Consider the following 22834-nt stretch of genomic DNA (forward strand, 5'->3'; position numbering starts at 1 on the left):
CCCAGTCACCAGCTGCTTTATTGAACACCAGATTTTCAGCCTTAGAAGGAAGGTTTCCAATTCACGATTCACCCACGATTGGCAAGGCCCCTGGGCTTTGGCCAGAACACCCGATCAGAGGACAGACCTGGCCACTCCACGGTCTGGAAGGAATGAAGGTAAGTGTCACAGAGTTGTGAAGACTCCATCCACAAGCTGAGGCTCAGAGAAGTGGCTTTGCCATCTTCAGGGGACCTGCCCTGCTGGTCAAGTCAGAGAGACAGAAAGGTCAGAGCACTCAAAACACATAAGGCACTGGGGAAAACACAGAATTCCAGGCCCAGACTTCCTTCCACAGACAACAAAACGCGCTGCAAGGAAGGGGATGTGTGGCTCTCCGAGGCCATATGAAGGGACTCCTGGAGCTAGAACTGGGCCAGCTCCTTGTTGGGGTCACACCCCAGGCTTCCCTGATGGTTGAGGAGTCTTCAGGAAGCCTGTCAGGTAGTAGCTGCTCAGGAATGGCCACCCTGACAGTTGGCTGCCTAACAGCTGTGCCCAGAAGCCAGACAGTCCTCACTTAGTCTCAGCGCTGGCCCCTGCTCCCCCAAGGACTTCTGCTATGAGACACATGTAAGGTAGAGGAGGGACAGGGTGAGAGTTGCTGGGCCCCTGCAGAGGTGTACCTTCAGCCTGTGGCGGCCATTGGTATTCTCTGTAGAGTCGTTCCAGAAGCTCCTTCTTCTCTTTCTCGGGGAGGAAGCTCGACTTCGCTGCATTGATGTTCTAGAAGGGGAGACATGGAGTTGAAGAGCAAGGAAGGGAGTGGCCTCGTGAACCAGGGCAAGGGGCTTGCATCAGGCTACAGGACAGCATGAGCCGTAGCAGGGACCACAGGCTCCCATACTCAGTGCTGATGTGAGGAGGTTGGATGTGGGCAGAGGCCCTTCAGGAATTCACTCAGGCCCAAGACCAAGGTCTCAGCCGAGGAGCAGCCTAAATGGCAACAAAATTTCCACAGCCAGACACCTTTCTGGGGAGAGGCATCAACCCAAGCAAAGGCTAAGCCACCTGGTCCCTCAGCTGGGATGCCGGTGCCAAGGCAGCTCTGTGGAAGGCTTTTGGTGCTAGGCTCGGCTTGGCATGTTGGGTAAACAGACTGTGGGTTTCCAGAGTTCCCAGGCAGTCCTCACACAGACACCTGGGCCAAGTGTCAGGGCCGCAGCTCACACCGACTCACCAGTCGCTTGAAGTCCTCCTCAGTAAAGCCCATGTCCCGTTTGGTCATCTGGTAGTCAGTGTCCAGGGTGGACTTGAAGATGAGAGGGTCGTCCGTGTTAAGTGAGTAGTTGGCCTTATCTTTCTTGAAGCTGGGGGAGGGGCCAGCAGGGAGAAAAGATCTCTTTACTCCGAGAACCTTCGCTGCCCATCTTCCCCCTTCGACCTTTACACAACCTTGGACAACATGAAGGGTTGTGTTCTGGTACCAAGGAGGACACTTAGAAAACTCAGGAGCTAATCTAAAGCCACCCTGTCAGTCCTGAAGCAAAGGCTTCTAGAAGAATGGCCTGAGGTGACAGCCAGGGAGAAGGGCAATTTGGAGAGCCCGGAAAGCAGCCGCCGCCGCCGCCCAAGCTGTCTTCCCTCTAGCCTTCCTCTCAGTACTGGAGCATGTCTGGCACCCTGCCTTCCTCTCCCGGTCAGTCCTCGGTTTCTCATACGGCTGGCTCTTCAGCACACCACATAAACTTCCTGGCACAACCCTACCCGCCATCTTACTGAGTTCAACTGTGTTAGCTCCAACCTTATTTGCTCAGATAGCAGTATTCAACACCCTTTTTTGTTGTTTTTGTTTTTGTTTGTTTGTTTATTATGTATACAGTGTCCTGCCAGCATATATGCCTGGGCACCAGAAGAGGGCGCTAGATCTCATTATAGATGGTTGTGAGCTACCATGTGATTGCTGGGAATTGAACTCAGGACCACTGTAAGAGCAGCCAGTGCTCTCAATCTCTGAGCCCTCTCTCCACCACTTCTAAATTTGTATTTGTTTATGGTGTGGATGTGCATGCCATGGTGTATGTGTGGAGGCCAAAGGACAATCTGTGGTGGTTGGTTTTCTGCTTCTACCATATAGGTTACTGGGTTGCCATGCTTTGTGGCGGGCGCCTTTACACAACTGAGCCATCCTTCCAGTCCCAGAATTTGACACTTGACTCTTCTCAAAGCACCAATCTTGGATTTCTCTGACACCATACTTTTTAAAACATTACTTAAAATTTTGGTTTTTGTTTTCTGTTTGTGTGTATGCCCATGTTTGAGGATGCACAGAGCTAGAGGAAGGTGTTGGCTGTCTTCCTCATTCTCCATCTTAGTCCTTTGGGTCAGGGTCTCTCACTGAACCTGAAGTTCACTATTTTGAGGCCAGCAAGTTCCAGCAATCCTCCTGTCTTCACTCCCCTAGCACTGAGGTCACAGGTGTACATGGCCATGCCTGGCTTTTTATGTGGGTGCCAGGAATCTGAACCACACAGCAAACACTTACCCACTGAGTTGTCTTCCTAGCCCCTGGCACCACACTTTTGACTTCCCTTCTGTTTCTGCCTGTCCCTTAATGTCACTGTTGTGGGTTCGCTCCCTGGTCCTCTCGATCCACCATCTCCCAGAGGCTTTGTTCTTCAACCTTTGTATTTGCATAGATGACTTGAACCTTTAGCCAGCGTGCTATAGACCCATGCGTCTCCAAGACTTGCCGCTGGTGTCTCACGGGCACCATGCACGCGTGTGCTAAGGAAGCCCAAGAGCCTCTTGTCATCAGAGCACACTCCTTCTATCTGTGTGAGCTTGGCTGGCAGAGCAGTGGCAGCCCAAGTTTTTCCATCTGTATCCTGCCTTAGGAGAAGACAGCTTTGTCCTCATGAGCCCTGGTAAGGACCTGGTCACAGCTCTGGAAGGCCATGGTCTTAGTTGCTGATGGGAGCCAGGTAGTATGGGAGAGATGCTCTAGCTGATGGGAGCCAGGTAGTATGGGAGAGATGCTCTAGCTGATGGGAGCCAGGTAGTACGGGAGAGATGCTCTGGGGAAAAGCTTCAAGCTGGCGTTCAGGGCATGCTCAACAACACCAAGAGTAGCAAACACCCAGACAGATGAGACTCATCTTCCCAAAGCCCAGGAGACAGTGGGGTGACAAGAATGTAGAAGCTTCCCTTGGAGGGGGCATTCTGCCGTGGCTATGGGACCCCAATGCTATTAGTCGGGTCTGTACATCTGAGCTTCACATTCCTCATTTGTTGGACAAGGACAGAAATGCCTGCTTCCCAACCAGTCAATGTGACTTCATTACTATGAACCAGGATGACCAATTACCCATTCCTGCACTCCCTCCCCTTCCTTTCCAGAAGAAAACAAAATGGGTCCCAGGAACCAGATCTCACCGGACAACTGCATGCTCCGTTTTTGGATCCCAGGCGCCTGTGAGATAGCTGGACCAGGGGCAGACCTGCAAGGGGCAGGTGTGTGGCTGACATAGTGGGCCCCAGGCCATACCAGGCCAGGGGGGCAGAGCCACCTGCTGTGGCTCCATTCTTGCCCACTTTGCCAAGACCTCCTTACTTCAAGCCCCATGAAACCGCCATCATCTGGCCCCTCCCACTAGCCTGCCTGTCCTTCCACCTCTGTCCTAAAGGCATGGGGTAGCCAGAGGCAGCGCCCAGCCTCCGACCCTCACCTCAAAGTGCATGTTTTCTTGTAGTAGCCTTTTGTAGAGGGCCTCGTCCTCCAGTGTGTGGTAGCCATGTCCTACCCTGTCTGTCTTGAGTATGTCCACAGCCTGTGGAGAGGCAGAGAGGAGCTGAGTTTTCTGGGAGCAGGATCAGAATCAGGAAGAAGAGGCCCAGGGTCCCTGGTTCCTTACCTCTCGCACAACTTCAGCAGAGCCCACCTCCCCAGCGTGGACGGTACGGTGAATGCCACTCTTCACAGCCCCCTGGAAGGAGAAGAGACAGGTTGGGGGTAGCTCCGAGAGGTCCCTAGAAAGCACTGTCTTTGCCACACTTGGGGTCTAAGTTTTAGCAGGTGTGACTGTCCTCAGAGTCAGGCTAGGCTACTTCCCTAAGTACGTGGTGTAGCCTGGTTCCCAAGTCATGAATAGAGTGGTAACTAGCCTTTATTCTGCAGCTCCCATGCACTGAACCTGTTTGAAGGGTTTAAACACATTGTCTAATATTCTAAAGCAAACTAACACTATTTTAGGGTGGAGCTTAAGAAAGTCAAGTTACACAAGAACCAAGAAATGAGGCCCAGAGAAGAAGCAGTTCTGTCCAAGGTCACACAGGAAATCACAGGCACATGCAGACTCAAACAGCTCTCATCTCTTTTTGTTTCTACCCGGTTCTGAATCCCTAACCCCAACCAAGACACACTTGGGGACGCAGGAGGCCCCAAGCTCACCATCCAAGCTCCCCAAGACCATCTCTTCCCTTCTCAGGCCTACCTCATAGGCTTCCACGTGGCCTGGGAAGAGGCTACTTCCTTTGATGGTCTCATCACCAGCCAGGTCGATGGCCACCACGGTCTTCTGATGGTACTTCTTACACATTTCCAGCACCTCAAGGGACCAGCCTGGGAGAGAGCATTGGCGCCTCATCAAACAGTTGGGAGTGGGGCTGCCCAGCTGCCCCGCTGAATGTTCTGATCCCTCATCTGAGTCCAGAGAAAACCTAGGTTCCAGTGTCTTGTCTTCAGATCCTGACTGCTGTGTCTCCCCGACCCAAGCCTCACAGTCCCCTTTCCCAGAGGAATACCACCACCACTGGACATGGCAAGTGTCCGCTGAGACAAAGGCTGGGCTCAGTAGGTGATGAGCAGGCCGCTCCCTCAGTGCTGATCAACACCCATGGCAGACTTACCCCCACTCAGAAAATGGGAAAATAGAGCCTAATATTTAGCCCATACTATAACTCACAGGAGTATTAGTTCATTGCTAATGAGTCATGCACTTTTATATTAAGAGCCCCATAAAGTTATTATAGTGTGGGCCTACAAGATGGCTCAGTGGGGAAAGCCATAAGCCTGATGACCCGAGTTTGATCCTCAGGTGGCATCGTTGGTTGAGAAGAGGCATGTAGGCCATGCCCTATTGTAGCAAGCCCTGTAACCTCACCTCAGCCCTTGGCTTTGGTTCCCACTAATGCTTAGGGTGGGGTATAGAGTGTGACCATCCCAGGACAAGGTGTAAAAGCTCAAGAGGGGTGATGTGACTTGCCCAAGGTCACAGAATGGGCCCTGCAGGTTGAAGCTTGAGCCCTGGATGTTTGACCAATGTTGGTAACGGGAGGAATCCCAGATACCTCAGAAATCAGACCTATGCAAGAGGTTCTGGCTTAGATAAGACCGGGACAAACCACAGAGTCCTGTGGTCTTGGATGTTTCCTTATTGTTTAGTTTCCTTTGGCTTCCTGTCAGTCACATGATTGTCAAGACCTAGATTTCCTGATAAGGAGACTCACCAGAGCCACCAAGAGTTCACTGTTGTCCTTAGAAAGCTCAGACACATGGGGTAGGGGATGCTGGGATAGAATAGGCACAGCCCTGTGGCTAGGCCAGGCAGCCAGCAGGGTACAATGGTACTCACTGGGTTGGTGGCGCATACAGCATAGTATGGACCGGGCCTTAACCCCGAATGCTTGCTCTCCCTCCTGCAGGCCCTGGTTCACAAGATCCACAACCTCATCAGGGGTGAGGTCCCCTCTGTGTGGAGAGAGAAGGGAGGACTTCAGGCCAAGGGAAGGCCATGGGCAGCCATGGAACTGGAGCAGGGAGGGGCAGCCTTGCCCCTGAGTTATGTCTTCCAAGGAGACACGTGGACATGATTTCAAGCCCTTGTGTAGGGGGCTACTTCCTTAGAGCTGCGTGGGCACTGCCAGATTCCAGTGTGAGGATGTCAGATAGCCCTCCCTATTTCTAGGTGGAGAGGGGGCTGAATTTGGGCCTGTTGAACTACTGCTTTCTCCGTGTATCAGAATCATGGCTCAGAGGGAGGGAGCAGGGGGGCCTTCAAGATGCAAGGGGTCCAGACCAGAAGACGGGGATGGGCCAGACTCACTCATTGAACAAAGCCTCTAGAAGCCACTGGCTAAGCCAGGCAGAGTCATGGGCAGCTAGCCAAGCACTTCACGTAGGGCCGAGGCATAACCACAGGCAGAGGGATAGGGATCATGCCTCTTCCAGCTGAGTTGAGTCCCTGAGTCCATGGACCAGGCCAAGACTCTCAGCACTCCATCCTCCCTTCTCGGGCTGGGCAGTGCAGCCCACTCTCAGCACAGCCCCTCCAGCGCTGTCACTCACTCAGTCTGGTTCCAGGGGATTGGGTCCACTTTGGAGTTGGCCAGCAGATGTGGGCTGTAACGCACTTCCACATACACCACACCCTCCTTGGCCTTCATCTCCACAAACTCATAGGCGATCCTTTTGATGGCCTCCCTGCAGCCCCTGGGAAGGGAAAAACACAGGTTGGCAACAACCTTCTTCCACTCCTTGGGAGCTCCAGTAGCAAACGAGGTGCCTGCAACCCTCCTTAGATCCAACCTCTTTCCAGCTCACAAGCTTTCACTGTCTGGGCACCTGCAGAGATCTGAGCCACCTGGCAGGTCCTAGCATCTGTACTTCTGACCTACAAACTCACTCTGACCCCTCACCCTTGAGTGACTGAACTGCCTCTAACGGGCATGTCTTCATGTTTGTCCTGAACGTCATTCTCCATGTAGCAGTGAGAATGATTAAAAATGGAAACCAGGAGGGCTAGTGAGATGGCTCAGCAGGAAAAGGTACTTGCTATCAAGGCTGAAGACCTGTTCTTGATTGCCAGGAGCCACAGGGTGGAAGCAGGGCACAGACTCCTGCAAGTTGTCCTCTGATTCCACCCCCTAAAGAAGAATCTAGAAAGAAAAGTAAACCAGGGCTCAGGCGTTTGGCTCAATGACAGAACATGTGTTTAGCATCCTATGGCTTCTAACTGTGTAGAAAGATCTGACTCCATGCCAGCCCCAATGGCAGTCACCAGCTTCCCCAACGTCTTGGGCCAAAGACCATCAAGCTTGTCCCTCCCACCTCAGGACTTTGGGTCACAGTCCCATCGCTTGCCCCAGCATCCTGCACTCTGCCAGGCCTCCTCAGACCACTTTCTCTCTGGGTATCCTTTCTCGAAGCCCTGAGCACCACTTGACATTAGCTATCACACGGTTCTTTGAAGTGCTATTTCCCATCTCCCCTTGACTCCCGTGAGGCAAAGATCCCTTCCTCTCTTGTCACAGCTGTTACACTTCATCCAAGGAAAGGGTCTAGGGCACAGTGGCCAAATATTTGTTGAATAATGGATATAAGGCTGGCAGGGATGATAAAGGGGCACAGATATGTGAATCCAGAGGGACTCTGGAATGGGCAAATGATATTCAGTCATGGACTTATACAGTCTGGGTGATCCTGGGCTAGTCAGTTGCCCTCTCTGATACCTGTATCAAAGGACTATTGTAAGGACAAATGGCCAAAACATCAGAAACCTCACTTAGGCCAGCACTTGGATGGAGGCAGACAAACGCTACACTTGCTCTCAGTCAAAAGGCCCAGAAGTGATCCGTCAGATGTTGAAAGTGTTTTAGTTGCTGCTGAGGAGTGTGGGCCACACCAGCAAGTCAGAAAGTGACCTGTGAGAGCCTCTGTGAGCACTGATTGAAGGCTGATGGACTGTCCTAGTTAGGACTTGCCCCAGAGCAGGGAGAGCGGGCAAAGGAAGCAAGTGCCCCACCGGCCCTTGGTGAGAAGAAGGGGCCCGGCTCTGGGGAACTGGGTCACCCCCAGGAGGAGGTTCAATGGACGAGGGGGGAGCTGGGTCTCAGCTCTGCCATGGGAGGGGCTCGCTCTCTGCCTTTCCCAGCCCCAGACCCCCACGGCTCTCCCATAGCTGTGGTTTTCCATTCATTCTCTAAGTGGGTCCTGAGCCCGCATACTAGACCCAGACCCTTAGTGCACAGTGAACTCCAGGAGCTGGGATCCCTGCCTTTTGGTCACCTTCTGACAGGAGAGCCAGGTAAAGGGAAAACACACAGTCCACCAGACAGGAACACTGTCGATACAGATAAAGCCAGGAGGCGATGTGGTATGCCACAACATGGTCAGCAAGGCTCCCTGAGAAGGGACACAGGAGATACGTGCGGAAGGCAGACCATGGGCTTTTAGGGAACAGCATTCCAGGCAGAGGGAAGAAGGGCAGATGACCTGAGGGTGGGGTGTTAGTACCCAAGGGGAGAGTAGGAGTCAGAGTCTGTAAAAAGCAAGGGCTCAAAGTTGTAGGACTGTGCACCTGGCACGTGGGTTTTGGCGTTGGCTCTGAGCGACACTGAGAGAAGTTGGTAAATTTGGGTCAGAAGGCTGGCTTAGGTTTTGAGAGTCTGAGTCCTGTCTCTTGACACTCTTTAGGGACAATTCCTGGGCCTTTTCAAAGACTAGTAATGTTCCTCATTCAACCTGTGACTCAAGACATCAAAGAAAGACCCAACTCCACCTTCATTTCCCACTCCGGTGCCTGACCTGGCCCTGCCTCCAAAGCTCCAGACTGGGGCATGGGGGACCTGATTCAGGCCCCACCCTGCTCTGCACCCATGCCTTTTCTTGACCTAGGCCAAGGGCTCTTTCTCTGAGATCTGTGATGGTGGCAGGGGCCTCGGGATATTGTGTGTTAAGGGGCAGTGAGTTCTGAACAAGACATCCCATAGCCTGAGCACCACAGGGCTTCAGCACAGCCTCCTCTGCCTCTGGGTGGGAGAAGAGATTAGGAGTCCAAAGGCATAGGATAGATTGGCTTAGGTGCACACCATGGTAAAAAGCAGGGCCGGAGGTTTGGAGTGCCTTCTACAGCAGCTCAGTCTGGTCTTGGTTACAGGGACGGGAGCTGCCCTGCGCCACGAGGATTGGGAACAACTCACGCGATAACAGGCATGTAGTAATCAAACTTGGCCAGGAAGCCTGGGAGCGAAAGGGGCTTGTCCATGCCGATGATGTTGTTCAGCCCCTCCACTGTATCTGCTGGGAGGGCGATGCCTCTCTTCCTAAAATAAAACTGAAGGTGAGGGGCTGCAGCCAGGACTCGGTGGGCAAGAGCACTGACTGCTCTTGCAGAAGACCTTGGGTTGCTTCTGAGACCCACATGAAGGCTCAAGACCATCTACAACTCCAGTTCCAAGAGATCTGATGCCTTTCAGCCTCCTTGGCAGGCATCAGGTATGCATGTGTTACACGTACCTACTTGCAGGCAAAACACTCAGACGCATAAAATGAATTTTTAAATCTACATTAAAAAACAAAACAAATGAAAACAAAACATGAGATGCCAGAGCAGGATCCAGCCAGGCCTCCCAGGGCGGCATGGAACAGACTGGTAGCCCCAGTAAGAAGCATGGGGATCCTTCCATCTAGCTTCTCCTCTGGTACAGATGAGGCAACTGAGCTCCAAGGCCTAGAGAACAGACTAGAGGCCTTCCAAGACTTGTAGCCAGAAGCCACGACAAATCACACATTTCCCATCCAAGTACTCACCAGGCCCAGCCCTGTTTGGCTTCTGAGATTAAATGCATTCAGGGTGGTAGAGCCAGAGAAAAGTTCATACATCTCAAGGGACTAACAGGGAGGCTGATGCTGGGGTGAGTACCATGGCAAGCCCATGCCTTCCTCATCAGGTCCAGGGGCAGGCAGAGACGTCTGGACATATGCGCAGACCGAAGCTCTCAGATACAATAGCTACTGTGCAGTATCGTAATTCCCAGGGCAGGAGCTGGGATCAGGACCTGTCCCTCTGCCCTCCTGTCTGGCATGTCATAGCAGCCTGCCCCACCCAGAACAGGTCTGCTGTGCTGGCCACCCAGCTCAGGACTCTGTCCCATCCCTGCTCCAACACCTTTGCCTTGGAACCTTCTTCCTACACCAGGAGCTCTGCCTCCCCGTGGACTGCAGGAAGCTGGTGGGAACTTGGTGTGTCTTCCTCCTTCTGCTGTCTCCACCCACTGTGACTCAGCTCCAGTTCACAGTGTTCCTCTCGGCCTTGGTTTCTGCTACTTCATCACCACTATTGTTATTCTTATTGGTGTATATGTGTGTGTGTGTGTGCACATGTGTGTGCATACGTATGTGTGTGTGTGTTTAAAAAAGAGAATATTAAGGGGCTCAGATTTCAGCTTCGCAGCATGTAGAAGCCCTGGGTTTCATCCCAGCACAGCAATAAGATAAAATAAGCCCTAGTCCCTGTAGTTTCCCAGTAAGTAACACCAAGGCTTCCCTGCTCCAGTCTGAGTGTCATGAAACCTTACCAGTCCCAGGTCCCCATAATTTACCGTGGGGATGTGGTCCCTGCCCCTGCTTTGGTTCTGGCCCACAAGGCAGGTTCTCAGTACTCCCTGTTCCCTCCAGGTTAAGCTTCTTGCTGCTGGCCAGCCTGCCCACATGACCTTCCTGAGGCCATGTTTAGCCATGGTGATCCCGGAGAGCCTTCAGAGGGACACACTGCTACCTATGTTCAGAGACAGTGGTCAGACCGCAGCCCTGACGCCCAGAGGATGCTGAGGCCGTGACGGGCACCTGCAGACAGACTGCAGACAGACAAGAGACGGGGCGGTACTGGCTCCGAGTAGTGGAATGCTGGGCAATAGAGGGAGGCTGGGTCTTCATATGCTTTACAGAGGGCCCACAGGGTGGTGAAGGGGCCTGGCAAGGAGGCAAGAGGCACCATGAAGGGCAGAAACCCTGGAGCTGGAGGAAGAAGAGATGATTGCCAACACAGTCACCAAGACAGAGAAGGGGTCACTGCCGTGGGCACTGTAAGCCAGGGCTTCTCCGCTGCCTGAAGACTCCAGGGCAACCCCCCGTCCTGAGAGCTCACTGAGGCTAGAAGAATCACACCAGTCCCCCAATATCCACTTCTTCCTCTTTTACCCAAGGATACTCAGGCCTTCCTGACCTGGTTAATGAGCCGCCTTTGACCATTTAATAATACCCGATTAGAACCCATCTTAGCGTCCCATCCAAATGACCTCAGCAAGGCCCTGTGGCAATAGCTACCAGCTCCAGTTTAGCAAAGGCCACAGAGATAAGGCCAGACGTGTCCCCAACACTAGAACCATAGATGTTGAGCGTGACATCTGGGAGTGACCTTAATGGGTTATCCTGATATGCACTGAGCTGTTTGTTTTTCAGCCCTTCCTTCACAGAAGGTTGCGTTGTTGATGGCAGCAGAGACTCTACCAGACCCCTGGACTAAAACCCTGCCCTGTGCTCCCGAGGAAGCCTTTGGCTGCCATGGCTCAGTCTTCCCATCTGTAAAGTGGGGTGATCGAGGGAACTGCCCCCCCAGGCCAGTGGCCTGGGAAGGAATAACTAAGTTAAGTTTGTGTAGCACAGCTGAGGTTGTGTGCTTATGTCACAAGGCTGAAGAACAGCCACAGCCCAGGGCAGGAAAAGGCTGCTGGAAGCACAACATGGACGGAAGGGTGCTAGCAGAACTCTCCCGGGGAACTGGGGGCCATGCTCTAGAGTTGGGCGACAAATTCCCAATTGGCACCTGAACACCTGGGGAGGCTGTCTCATGGCACACAGGGAGAGTTGAGGCTAGACACTGGAGACAGTGGGGGAAAGCTGAGTCCTTCCAGCATACACAGAGTGCTTAACAGCAAAGGAGTGAAGGATGCTGGTGAGGGAAGGGCTCACTTTTCCTGACAGCTCAGGAGGTAGGATGCTCGCCTCCCACCTCCAACCTATGGAGGCTGGGGTGGAAAGCACCCAGGACATCGCCATCTTCCATCAAGGGCTGCCTTGACTCCCACAAGGGATGAACAGAGCCCTGGGAATCTCCAGGGGTCCCTAAGAAGAGCTGTACATTTCTCTGAATCCTGCAAGGACTGTGGTTTGTTCATGGACTTACTTGCCATAGTATAAGATGGTTTCCGGCTTGATGGCTCCGTCCAGGTGGACATGCAGCTCTACCTGCAAGGGGCACAGAAAGAACATGAGACACCGCAGAGCCCGAGGACCCCTTCAGAAGCCGCTTTTTCCTGGACACGTAGTCAATATACCTCTTAAACTCTACACGATGCTCTTGCCCGAGCTCACCTGTATGTGTTTGGTGGGGAGGTGGCCAAGTACTTGAGCTGTGTGTTTCACAGCTCAGGATACTAAGGTTAAATGTCTTGTCCAAAGTCACATAGAAAGCAATGGACGCAGGGACCCAACCCTTGCCCTAGCCACAGCTGGGGAGCAGCAGAAGCAGCATTCGAACCCCAATCCAGTTCCCAAACTTGTGATCACAGCCATGAGGCCAACCACGGAGCCAGTGGGAGCCAGCCACCACCACACCAGAGCTGCTGCCCTCAGCCACGTCACTCAGCCAACTCTTGAGTTTAACAGAAAGGGCCAACTGCAGACACCTCAAAAATCAGGCTCTGGGGTTTGGGGAGACAGCTCGGTTTATAAAGTACGAATATGAGGACTTGAGTCCAATTGGCGCTCACATAAAACGTGTGCTGGTGCACACTTGTAATTCCAGGGCAGGGGAGATGGAGGTGGGGGGATCCCTGGGGTTCACTAGCCAGTTTAGCCTAACCGGTAAGCCCGCCCCCAGGTCCGTGTGAGAACCTGTCACAAAAAATAAGGTGGGTGGCACTCTAGGACTGACACCTGATATTGACCTCTGGCCTACACACACAAGCACATATGCGTGCGTGCGCATGTGCGTACAGACACACACACACATACACACACACACACTGAAACACAAGTCAGATTCCAGTGGAGCGTACAGCTCTGTGGTAGAGTACACACTTGGACGTGCAAGGCCCTGTGCTCCAAGCCTAGCACTGAAAATATATAAACACCACGCTGTGTCACAAAGAGGTGCTAGTCAAGACTACCTTTGTAGGCAACGTATGTGACAACTAAGTCTTTCTAATCCTCTAAAAAGGGTCTTGGTGATCACCCCTTATTTGCCCATTCCCATATATGACACCTTGTACACAAAGCCAAGGCCATGAGCAGGAGCTTTGGAGAGAGTCCATCTGTCTAGTCCTAGCTCTACCCTTGTAGGGCACATCTCAGCTGTTTGGCCTCTCTGGGCCTAAGCTTTAACTGAACAGCGTACACTCTTGTACAAAAACCACGACGAAGATTTTAGACAGTGACTGTGTAGAAGTGTGGCCCAAAGGAAGCAGTCACTGCCTCCGGGAGGTGGTGTTTCCCACAATCTGTTAAGAGGTACAAGTGCCAGGAGCCAGTGACCTAAGGGACTTTGTCGTCTGCTTGATCCAGATCATGAAGGAAACTTCCTGGACCAAGGGAGACCCAGAAGTGCTATTTCCCAAGGTGTGGCCATATTTGGAAATTGGTGACCTAGATAAGAAGGTTGGCAGATCTAGCTGGGAGCAGGAACATCTGGGAACTGCTGACCCAAGGGGCAGCCCCAGAAACTCTCACAGAGCCTGCTTCCAGCAGAGGAAACCAGGCCCAGAGCAACAGGGAACAGAGGTGACAAAATTCTAGTCGGCAAGTCCTTAAAGTGACCAGCACTCCTAAGGCCGTCCAGCTGGGAGAAGATAGAGCAGCTTACTCCCAGCTTGGGGTCACACTGGCTGTTGGCTTCCCCATTTGACTAAAAGTTTCTTTGAGTCTCCAACTGGAACCCTGAAGCTTCTGGCCCATGGAGCTGTGTTACCTAAAGCAAGTGACTGTACCTCTCTGAGTCTCTACTTTCTTACCCTAGGCTGGAGGGGGGTGTTATCCACCCAGAAGCTAGGCCAGGTGGTTGGGAGGGCATCACACACAGTGGGAGCCAGCCTCTGTTCACTCCTTTGCCACCCAGAGCGAGCAAGATACTTCACTGTGCCCTGGGTTCTCCTGAGTATGCCTTTCCCCTAGGTCTTCATGAACCATGTGGATGGTCCATCATGAAGCTCTAGGCATATAGCAATTGCTAAAATCCTGCCCTCTATCACTTGTTTGTTTTCAAAAAACAATCTCATATAACCCAAGATAGCCTCAAATTCACTCTATAGCCAAGAATGGTCTTTCTGATTCTTTATCTCTCAAATTGTTCTCTGAGATAGGATCTCACTATATAGCCCAAGCTGGCCTGAAAGTCATTATTAGCTCAGGCTGGCCTCAAACCTGAAATCCCCCTGCATTAGCCTGCCAAGTGTTAGGATTACTGGCACGAAGCCACCATACCCAGCACTTAGGAGTTTTCATTTGAGTAAAACTAGTGAAGCCCTGTGTGTTGCTGGGGCTACAGAAGGAAGCGAAAGGGACAAAGTCTTGTCTTACTCCTTCGGCATCCCCAGGCCAGCAAGGGACAAGCTGTGGGTAAATGTATAGTTATAAACCGAGATGGTCCCACAGGAAACCCTCACTGTGAAAGACAGCAACAAACACACTCAGCTGGGCAGCAAACAGCCTCCCCGCAGATCGGAACCAAGTGCTGAAGGATGCAGAGGAGCTGATGAGAAAGTGAAGGGAGGAGACGGGCAGAAGAACATTTCAGGTGGCCATAACAGTACGTGCAAAGGCCCTGTGATGGGGGAAATGCGAGTGTATGGGAGGAAGGGAGATGCTGAGATTGGGAACCCTAGGGCAGAACCACCCAGCGGCGAAGGGCCAGAGAAGTCAGGATAAGATGTGAAGCTGGCAAGAAAGGCAGGCTGAGAGGGGCCGCACAACAAGATTTGGGGGCTGGAGTCTAGGACCAGGCCCTGGCGTAAGCCAGCACTTAGTGCAGGGGAGGCAGAGCCTGGAGAATAGAGGCCAGAGATGGGAGGAAACCGGGGGACATGGCATATAAAGGCCAGCCCACCAGGCTTATCAAGGAAGAGCAGTGACCTCCTTGGGGGGGGCACCGGGCCAACCATGGGCCCCCGGAGTTGCCTGCACTTCAAGCCCTAGAACCAGTAACTAGGACCTTAAATGTAACACCTGGAATCATCTACAATCTTAGATGGTAACTGCTGTGGATATCGCTCTATATAAATAAAGCACTGATTGGCCAGTGACCAGGCAGGAAGTATAGGCGGGACAAGGAGAGAGGAGAATTGAGGAAGGAGGAAGGAAAGAGAGACCCGCTGGAGCCACCGCCAAGACAAGGAAGATGTAAAGTACCGGTAAGCCACGAGCCACGTGGCAAAGTAAAGATTAATAGAAATGGGCTGGATATAAGAGTGAAAGCTAGACAATGATAGGCCTGAGCTAATGGCCAAGCAGTTTAAATAATGTAAGAGTCTGTGTGTTTATTTTATAAGTGGGCTCCGGGACTGGCGGGACTTGGCGATGGGAGCTGGAGAAAAATTCTCCAGCTACAGTAACACCTGGAATCCTCCACAATCTTAGATGTTAACACCTGGAATCATCCCCATCTTAGATGTTAACACCTGGAATCATCTACAATCTTAGATGGTACCACCTGGAATCCTCCACAATCTTAGATGGTAACACCTGGAATCCTCCACAATCTTAGATGGTACCACCTGGAATCCTCCACAATCTTAGATGGTACCACCTGGAATCCTCCACAATCTTAGATGGTACCACCTGGAATCCTCCACAGTCTTGGGAAAACTTATTCTGGACTCTCTGGGCAGGCCCTGAACGTACTCTCTTGTCCTAGTAGCAGAGGTAGAGTTTTCACACTCAGGACAAGAAGCAACAGTGTGACCACAAAGGCAGAGATTGAATCTGAGGCCATAAGCCCGCGGAATGCCTGACACTACCAGAGGCTGGAAAAGCCAAGGGCTGATTCCCTGCACTTTCAGGGTGAGCATGGCCCCGCAGGCACTTTGATTTTAGACTCCTGGCCTCCAGAACTGGAGGGTGAGGGCTGGGGGCAGGGAGATGTCACCGCTTTGTCTTTTCAGTGCTGGGAATGGAGCCCAGGGGGTTTTGTGGCTTTAAAGACACTTAGCATGTGGTCACCTGTTACAGCTGCCACAGGAATCTCATGCAGCCAGGCCCTGCCAGAGGTCAAGGTGAGGAGGACACAATGATGCCCCTGAGTCTAAGAACTCAGGCTGTAGAAACCCTTCAGGACACTGGGGTAGTGTTGGGAAGTCACTGATGTCTGGGCTTCATCAGTTCTGCCTCAGTCCTCGGGGTAGGTTCAGGCACAGGTGTGTGACTGTGTGCTTCTGTGTTTTGGGGGTGCTGGGGATGGGAGCCAGGGCCTCCAGAAGGCTGGCAAACACTCTATTACTAAGTCACATCCTCAGTCCTGTGTTTTGTTGTGTTTTGTTTTTTTTCCTGAACATAGAGTCAAGGCTGAGAAGATGCCCTAGAGCCCTACACTAGAGGCCTGAGCAAGGGCAGGATCCAGATAGGGAAAAGCTTGACTAAATGGAAGAGAGAAAGTGGAGAAGGTTGTGATTGTTCTCCTATGAACCTTACTTCTGAATGGCAGACACAGCCCAGGAGGCAGCAGAGGCTAGATGTGGGTCACAGCAGCTTATTTCTTTTGAGGGGGGGTGAGTTGGCCACATTTAGACACTAATGCATGATGGGGTAAAGGAGGTCACAGAAAAAGGGGGGGAGGGTTAGGAGGCAAAATGAAGCCTGGTCTGTGAGAAGGGGGATCAGACAGTGGGTCAGGGCAGGGTCTCTGGGTTCTGTGTCTCCATCAGTGGGTGCCAGGGGTCTGCAAGGACACTCTGGGGAAAGCACTTCTGTGTCAACACAAGATGCATCCACAGTGTGCTCTGCTGCGGTTTAACAGCAACATCTGTCAGGATGTGACAGCCCCACCTGCCCGCCCCCAGGAGACCATCATGACCAGAAAGGCTCCCCGAAGCTCCAGGCAGAGAGCCAACGAGCCAGCTCTAGAAGCGTCCACGCTGTCTTGGACTGCTCTAGCCTGTCCCACTTACCAGAACAAGAGCCCTCCTGAGGTTAGAGCTCCAGGCTACGATGACACACACAAGTCAGAGCCACAAGGTAAAGACAATCAGACACCAAGGGATACAAGAGAGCATGTCCAGAAGGCCCACCTGAAGGAGACCCACAGGGCAGAGTAGGCCAGAGAGAAGGAAGGAAGGATCAAGGAGTTAGTGTGTGTTGGAATCAGGAAGCCTGCTGGGAAATGCTCACAGAGATGGGTTTTCAACAGAAATATTTTCAATAGGGGAGGCACCTCTTAAAAGCCTTCTCTAGCTTCCTGGGTGGAGAGTGGGCTGGGAGTAAACCTCAACAGAAGACATTAATGTGTCCAGATGGGAGCTGGCTACTACATGGGGTGTCCCTCACTGTACACACAGTAGGTGCGCGGCGAGCAGCAGTCCAACACACACCAGCTCCCGGTGGAGGGTGTCAGAGAACCAGGCGGGGGCAAGGGTAACTCTGGGATCAGCTGTCCACCATGCTCCTACAGAAGCTCCCACAGAAGCAGGCTGGTGGGGAGCAAAAGCATAGACCATCCCCACAGACAGCTCAAAATTTAGATAGGTAACCCACCGAACACTTCAGAAAGCTGCTATTGAGAAGCCAGGTCCACCAGCCCAGATGAGCATGGCGGTATACGAGTTTGGAGACTGAGGTGGGGCCATGTTCAGGAAAAGGAGCAGCGAGGGTGTCTGTGGAGTCTACTGTGTAAGTCACAACCTTGAAGGCAAGGACGCCACACCCATTTTACACAAGAGGAAACTGAGGCTCAGAGAAATATGTGAAACAGTGGTTCTCAACAGGTGGATCGTGTCCCCTAGGGAGGTCGAGTGACCCTTTCACAGGGGTCACATACCAGATATCTTGCATATCAGATATTTACATTATGATCCACAACAGTAGCAAAATTAGTTATGAAGTAGCAACAAAAATAATTTTATGGTTGGGGGTCACCACCACATGAGCAACTATATTACAGGGTGGCAGCATTAGGAAGGTTGAGAACCACTGCGTTAAAGATTCAGGAATCAGTCAGTGAACCCAAGTCTGCCCTTGAGCTCCTAACTACTGTCCTGCTGGCCTCACCAAAGACAGGACGAACTGTGGCTATCCTTGAACCCTTCATCACATTTTCTCTCGACCATTCAGCAAGGTCCATATTAGATCTAGTTGCTGCTGCATAAATGGACTTGTGAAGTAAAGCTCAGTAAGGCCCTCCCTAGGGGGTGCAGACTGACTTGAGAGCCGAGCCAGGGCCCAAGTCCTTCTGCCTCTAAGCGCAGGTCTTGTTCGTGGCCACAGCACCATCCTGACCCCGGTGCCCAGTCTCCGTCCAGCCTCCTGACTCTCTGGAGGAGTTGCATGCCTCTCTCTGCAAGACTGGCTCATAGTTGGCCATTATCTGTGAGAATGGCAGGAAGCCCTCCTAGGGCTGCTGGGGACAGGAAGCAGCTTAGTAACAAACAGATAATTACTGTGTACCAGGAACTCAGGAAGCACCAAGAGATGTCAGGTCCAGAGAGGTGCATTCAGGTCACAAGACATGCTGGAGACAGTGGACAGAACCAGGACAAGGATCTAAATCTTGGATTCCTTGGCCAGATGCCTTCATATCTGATTCAGGACCATAGAGGGTGGGTAGGGCTGGCCCCAGTACACAATGTGTTTCCAGGCCTCCACATGCCTAAACACACAGCCCTGTTCTCTTTTTTTCCTTCCTTTCTTCTTTGGTCTTTTTAATTTTTTTTTTTTTTTAAATTTGAGATAGAGTCTTTCTGGAACTCACTCTGTAGACCAGGCTGGCCTCAAACTCAGAGATCCACCTTTCTCTGCCTCCCAAGCTCTGGGATCAAAGGTGTGTGTGTCACCACACCTGCCCCTGCTCTGTTTTCACTCCACTTTCGCTGCTTCAGGAGCTGGGACCTGTCTGTGTCACTCTCCTGGGTCTTAGGTACCTAGTATAGAACCCGGCACAGCAAATGTTGAATGTCATTGATCCCACCCCCTCCCCAGTCTTAATGTCAGCAAGGGCAGATCTGGTAGAGAATCCAGGCAGGCAGAGCAGCCAGGCCCTGGCCTTGAGCACCATGGCCAGTACCCAGAGGAGCCACAGGTGCCCACTACCAGCCCCAGCCCCTTCTTCCTACCTCATCCTGGCAATGGCTTCTGTGGAGCAGGGGTCAGGGGTTAGCACCTCATGCCCTACCACCTCTGCTGACTTTTAGGACGAAATCAACAAACAAGGTAGGCTTGGGGCAGTGAACTGTCTCAGCCCTGCTTCCTTCAGGAAGCCCTCCAAGCTCAGCTCAGCCCTTTCTGCGCTCCTGTAGCTCCAAGGTACAGACTGGAAGGAGCCAAGCAGCCCTTGGGGCCTGGTGAAGCTCTCCAGTACTATTCACAAGCCACCCCAGAACTTCCCCAGCCAGCAGAAGCATCTCTAACTGAGGGAAATCTTATGACTCAACCATCTAGGAATGCGGCCCATTTGCCCCCATTTTATAGGTGATAAGACTGAGGCTCTGAGAGGAGCTTGCCTTAGCTCCACAACAGTATTACAAACAGGTGAACACCATAGCCAGGAAGTTGCCTGAGTCTAAAGCCAGAAGCTTATATGTTCCTTGCATGCAAGGCAAGGTGCTAGGCAGAGGAGAGGGAAAATGTGACCAGGATGATCAGCAACAATGGTAATACTGGTGCCTATAGACAGGAGCTATCAGTGGCATGCCCACACGAAGCAGGCCACACTTGGTGTCCCTGAGATGGGTACAGGTATAATTCCCATTTAATGGGAAAACTAAGCACAGTGAAGTTACTTAACTCTAGTAATTAAGTGGGAGAGCAGAACTCAGACAGCACAGGCCTGGCCTTAGCCCCCAGAGCGCTATCTAACCCTGCAGCTACTCTGAGGCACAGTTCACCCCTAACCCCATGATAAATATAGCATTCAACCTCATTTTGGGGTCCCCTTGTCTAAGGCTATCCCACACAGTGCTGCCTCCCCCAACCCCAAGGGGTACCACCATAGGACTCTCTCAGGACACCTAGGCAGGTGAACAGTCCTCTCCCAGTTTGCAGGGCAGCCTTCCAGGATATCGAATGAGGAATCAGGCTGGCCTCCCTGCCTCCCTATGTGACCACAGACCCCTTCCTCTTTCTGGTCCCTCATCCTGCCCCATCAGACAAAGGCTTCCATGAAACCAAATCTCCATCTGTCCCCTCCCCAACAACTGTCACACAAATCTGAACGGGTGAGACGGTCTCTTCCCAGGGGTAGTTTCATTTTAACAGGTGGCTCTGGTAACCGAAAGACCCCAAGAACCCGGAGAAGTACACCTGCTCAAGATAAGCAATGAGGGTGACCCAGAGTCCAGGAAGCGCCCATTGCAACCCCCGGAAGGAAGCACACACTTTAGAGCCAGGCACTATAGCAGAAACCACGGTGGTGTGGGTTTTCCCCGAGGCAAAGGAGGCCGAGTTTCAGGGCCTGCTTACCTGAGGACAATGCCGCCAAGCTGAGAGGCAGGGGTTCTACCCTGGTCTGTCTGAAGGCCAAGGCCAAGGCACTGATGCTAGGTCCTTGCTCTGTAACCTCCCCACACCCCGCTTCTCTTGCCCCACAAAAGGAAAATGACTAATTAGCAAAGCAGTCACTAGCACCTACTTCAGTTTTAGGCTGCTCCGACTTGCAGCCCAGCTCTGCCGCTCTCTGGCTAAGCTACTTTTGCAAGTTCCTTTGTGTCTCTGAGTCAGTTTCCTCCTATGTAAATGAAGACAACAAGACCTATCCCGGAAGGCTGTTGTGAATGAAACATGACATAATCGACACAAAGCAGCTAGAACCGCACTTGGTGCAGGACACACATCCAAGTGTGAGAGAGAAAAGGTGCTCTGGAATCATGCTACCTATGAACTTTCACAGGAGGAAAGGCTGGCTTAGAAACTGAGCCTTCCCAACCCGGGCCACTTCCCTCCAAGTCTAAGATGTGATGAGATGCACAGATGGAGCAGCTTTGAGCAAGCTCCTTCTCCTCTCTAGTCCTCAGACAACTCCACTTGCAGATGGGATGCTGACAGCCACCTGCTTGGTCATTCAGGATTCTGTGAATGAAGCTGCTAAAGGTTCCGGTACTCACGGCTACTCTACTCCAAAGATCCTCAGCTCACATCACAGCCAGAGGAACAAGGTCAGGGTGGACCTTTAACACAGTGGCAGCTGGAGCATGGGATTTTGTAACCCTGCTTCGAGTGGGCATAGAGTGAGAAGGGTCACGGGTACACACACACACACACACACACACACACACACACACACACACACACACACACATACACACACATCCACCTTCTTCGTGCCCAGCAATTCTTAGGAAGCAAGCACTCAATCAAAGCAGGTAGCAGGTGCTCCTCCAGGCCACTTGCTGGACCAGTGGTGTTATATCACTTGGAGGCAAGACAATAGGATCTCAGCCCCACCCAAACCTCCTCAGTCACAGCCTGCAGTTAAAGCCATGTTACTTCTTTGTCTTGAAGGCAGGGCTGAGGAGATGGCTCAGCGAGTAAAGAGCTTACAACACAAGTGTGTGGATCTGAGTTCAAATCCACAGAGCCCACATGAAAGCTGGCCAGGTATGGTAACTCACGTCTGCAATCCCCATGACTCCTCTTGTGAAATGTGAGGCAAAGACAGGAGAATCCCTGGAAACTCACCGGGCAGCTAACCTGGTGTTCCAGAGGTGAACAACAAAGAGATCCTATCTCAAAGGTGCTGGAGGGTGAAAACCGACACCCAAGGTTGGTCTCTGATCTCCACCAGTAGGCCCGCGCACACACACACATAAATATATACAAAACAAAACAAAAAGCCCTGGAAGGTGTCGTGGGCTTGGCTCCCCTTGAAGTTGTCCAAGTCCCAGGTCTTGGGAAACCAAAGAATCTAGCAAAGGCCCCTGGCTCAGGTGAGATGCCCTGTCATCCCCAAGGCTTTTGCAGAGCTCACCTAGGAGAGACAGGGGCATGGAATGTCTGGCTTTTGTGTGTTATTTTCTTATCCCAAACATCCCTGGAACTAAAAAAAAAAATCCTCCTGTCTCAGCCTTCCAAACACCAAGAACTACAGGACCATGGTGCCTGGCTTAGGAGATGGGATTTTGAAGCCAGCCCTCAATGTGGGCTCTTCTCTCAGCTTGGCTAATTCCCAGCTAAGCTCTCTGCACATGTTTCCCCATCTGTACATGGAGAGGGCACTGGCTACCTCGTAAGGTCATTGCCAGGATGGACTGGCTGTGTGCCGTTATGCTGTGGAGGCTGGGCCCTCGGTAAACTCGAGCTGGTGACACTCAGCTACACAGGCTGGCCAGACTCTGATCACAGTGGTTCCTTCCCATTTCTGCCAGCTACAGCGGCATTCCTCCCCCACCATGACAGGAGATGTGCCACACCTCAGACGTGGCCGCCAACACGCTACCTTCCTGCTCCAGCATTGCCTTCTAACGTAGATACTGGTGCTAGCAGACCCAGTAATGAAGTCCTTTTCTCCAGGTGTGGAGTCTGAGGCCGAGGAGGAAATGACCTGCCACCATGAGCCAGGTGACAGTACTGGGGATCGCAATATATTGGTACTCCCCACAGAGCTGTTATAAAAGGGTAGGTGCTACTGAAGTGTGACCGGTCATTCATCTTCAGCTTCCATCACTCCCATCAGGAGAGGTGGTTCCCCTGACCAAGGGTGGAGAGAATTCAGACCATTGAGAGGAAAAGAAAGAAAGGCCTTCGGCGGCAAGGGGCATTAACTATGGTGAGGGGCACCAGACAAGATGTGCAGGAGGCGTGAGTTGGGCAAGAAGACTTGCCCTGCCCTTCTGGCCTCTAGCTTCTAACAGGAGGGGCAGAGTGAGTTCTCTATGGTAAGAG

The 22834-nt window shown here is 52.2% G+C and overlaps 1 protein-coding gene across 4 annotated transcripts in view; it reads right to left on the bottom strand.

Moving 5' to 3' along the window:
• The window catches only part of Ada (adenosine deaminase), a 23916-nt gene continuing 1082 nt past the window's right edge, over window positions 1-22834 (bottom strand). The window contains exons 1-12 of one of the 4 annotated variants that reach the window (XM_052723041.1): window positions 20417-20609; window positions 11943-12004; window positions 8959-9081; window positions 6326-6469; window positions 5613-5728; window positions 4473-4600; window positions 3894-3965; window positions 3708-3809; window positions 3415-3479; window positions 1220-1349; window positions 666-765; window positions 1-143 (exon numbers count right to left, since the gene is read on the bottom strand). In XM_052723041.1, the coding sequence (XP_052579001.1) occupies window positions 115-143; window positions 666-765; window positions 1220-1349; window positions 3415-3479; window positions 3708-3809; window positions 3894-3965; window positions 4473-4600; window positions 5613-5728; window positions 6326-6469; window positions 8959-9023 (951 nt within the window). In that variant the 5' untranslated portion in view covers window positions 9024-9081; window positions 11943-12004; window positions 20417-20609 and the 3' untranslated portion in view covers window positions 1-114. Of the gene's footprint in view, window positions 243-665; window positions 766-1219; window positions 1350-3414; window positions 3480-3707; window positions 3810-3893; window positions 3966-4472; window positions 4601-5612; window positions 5729-6325; window positions 6470-8958; window positions 9082-11942; window positions 12005-20416; window positions 20610-22834 lie in introns of those variants that run through there. The other 3 variants (XM_052723037.1, XM_052723040.1, XM_052723039.1) reach the window with 3 other exon arrangements.

Source organism: Peromyscus californicus, unplaced genomic scaffold (assembly GCF_007827085.1).
Source record: "Peromyscus californicus insignis strain IS unplaced genomic scaffold, ASM782708v3 Scaffold_7__1_contigs__length_154581171, whole genome shotgun sequence".
NCBI lineage: Eukaryota > Metazoa > Chordata > Mammalia > Rodentia > Cricetidae > Peromyscus > Peromyscus californicus.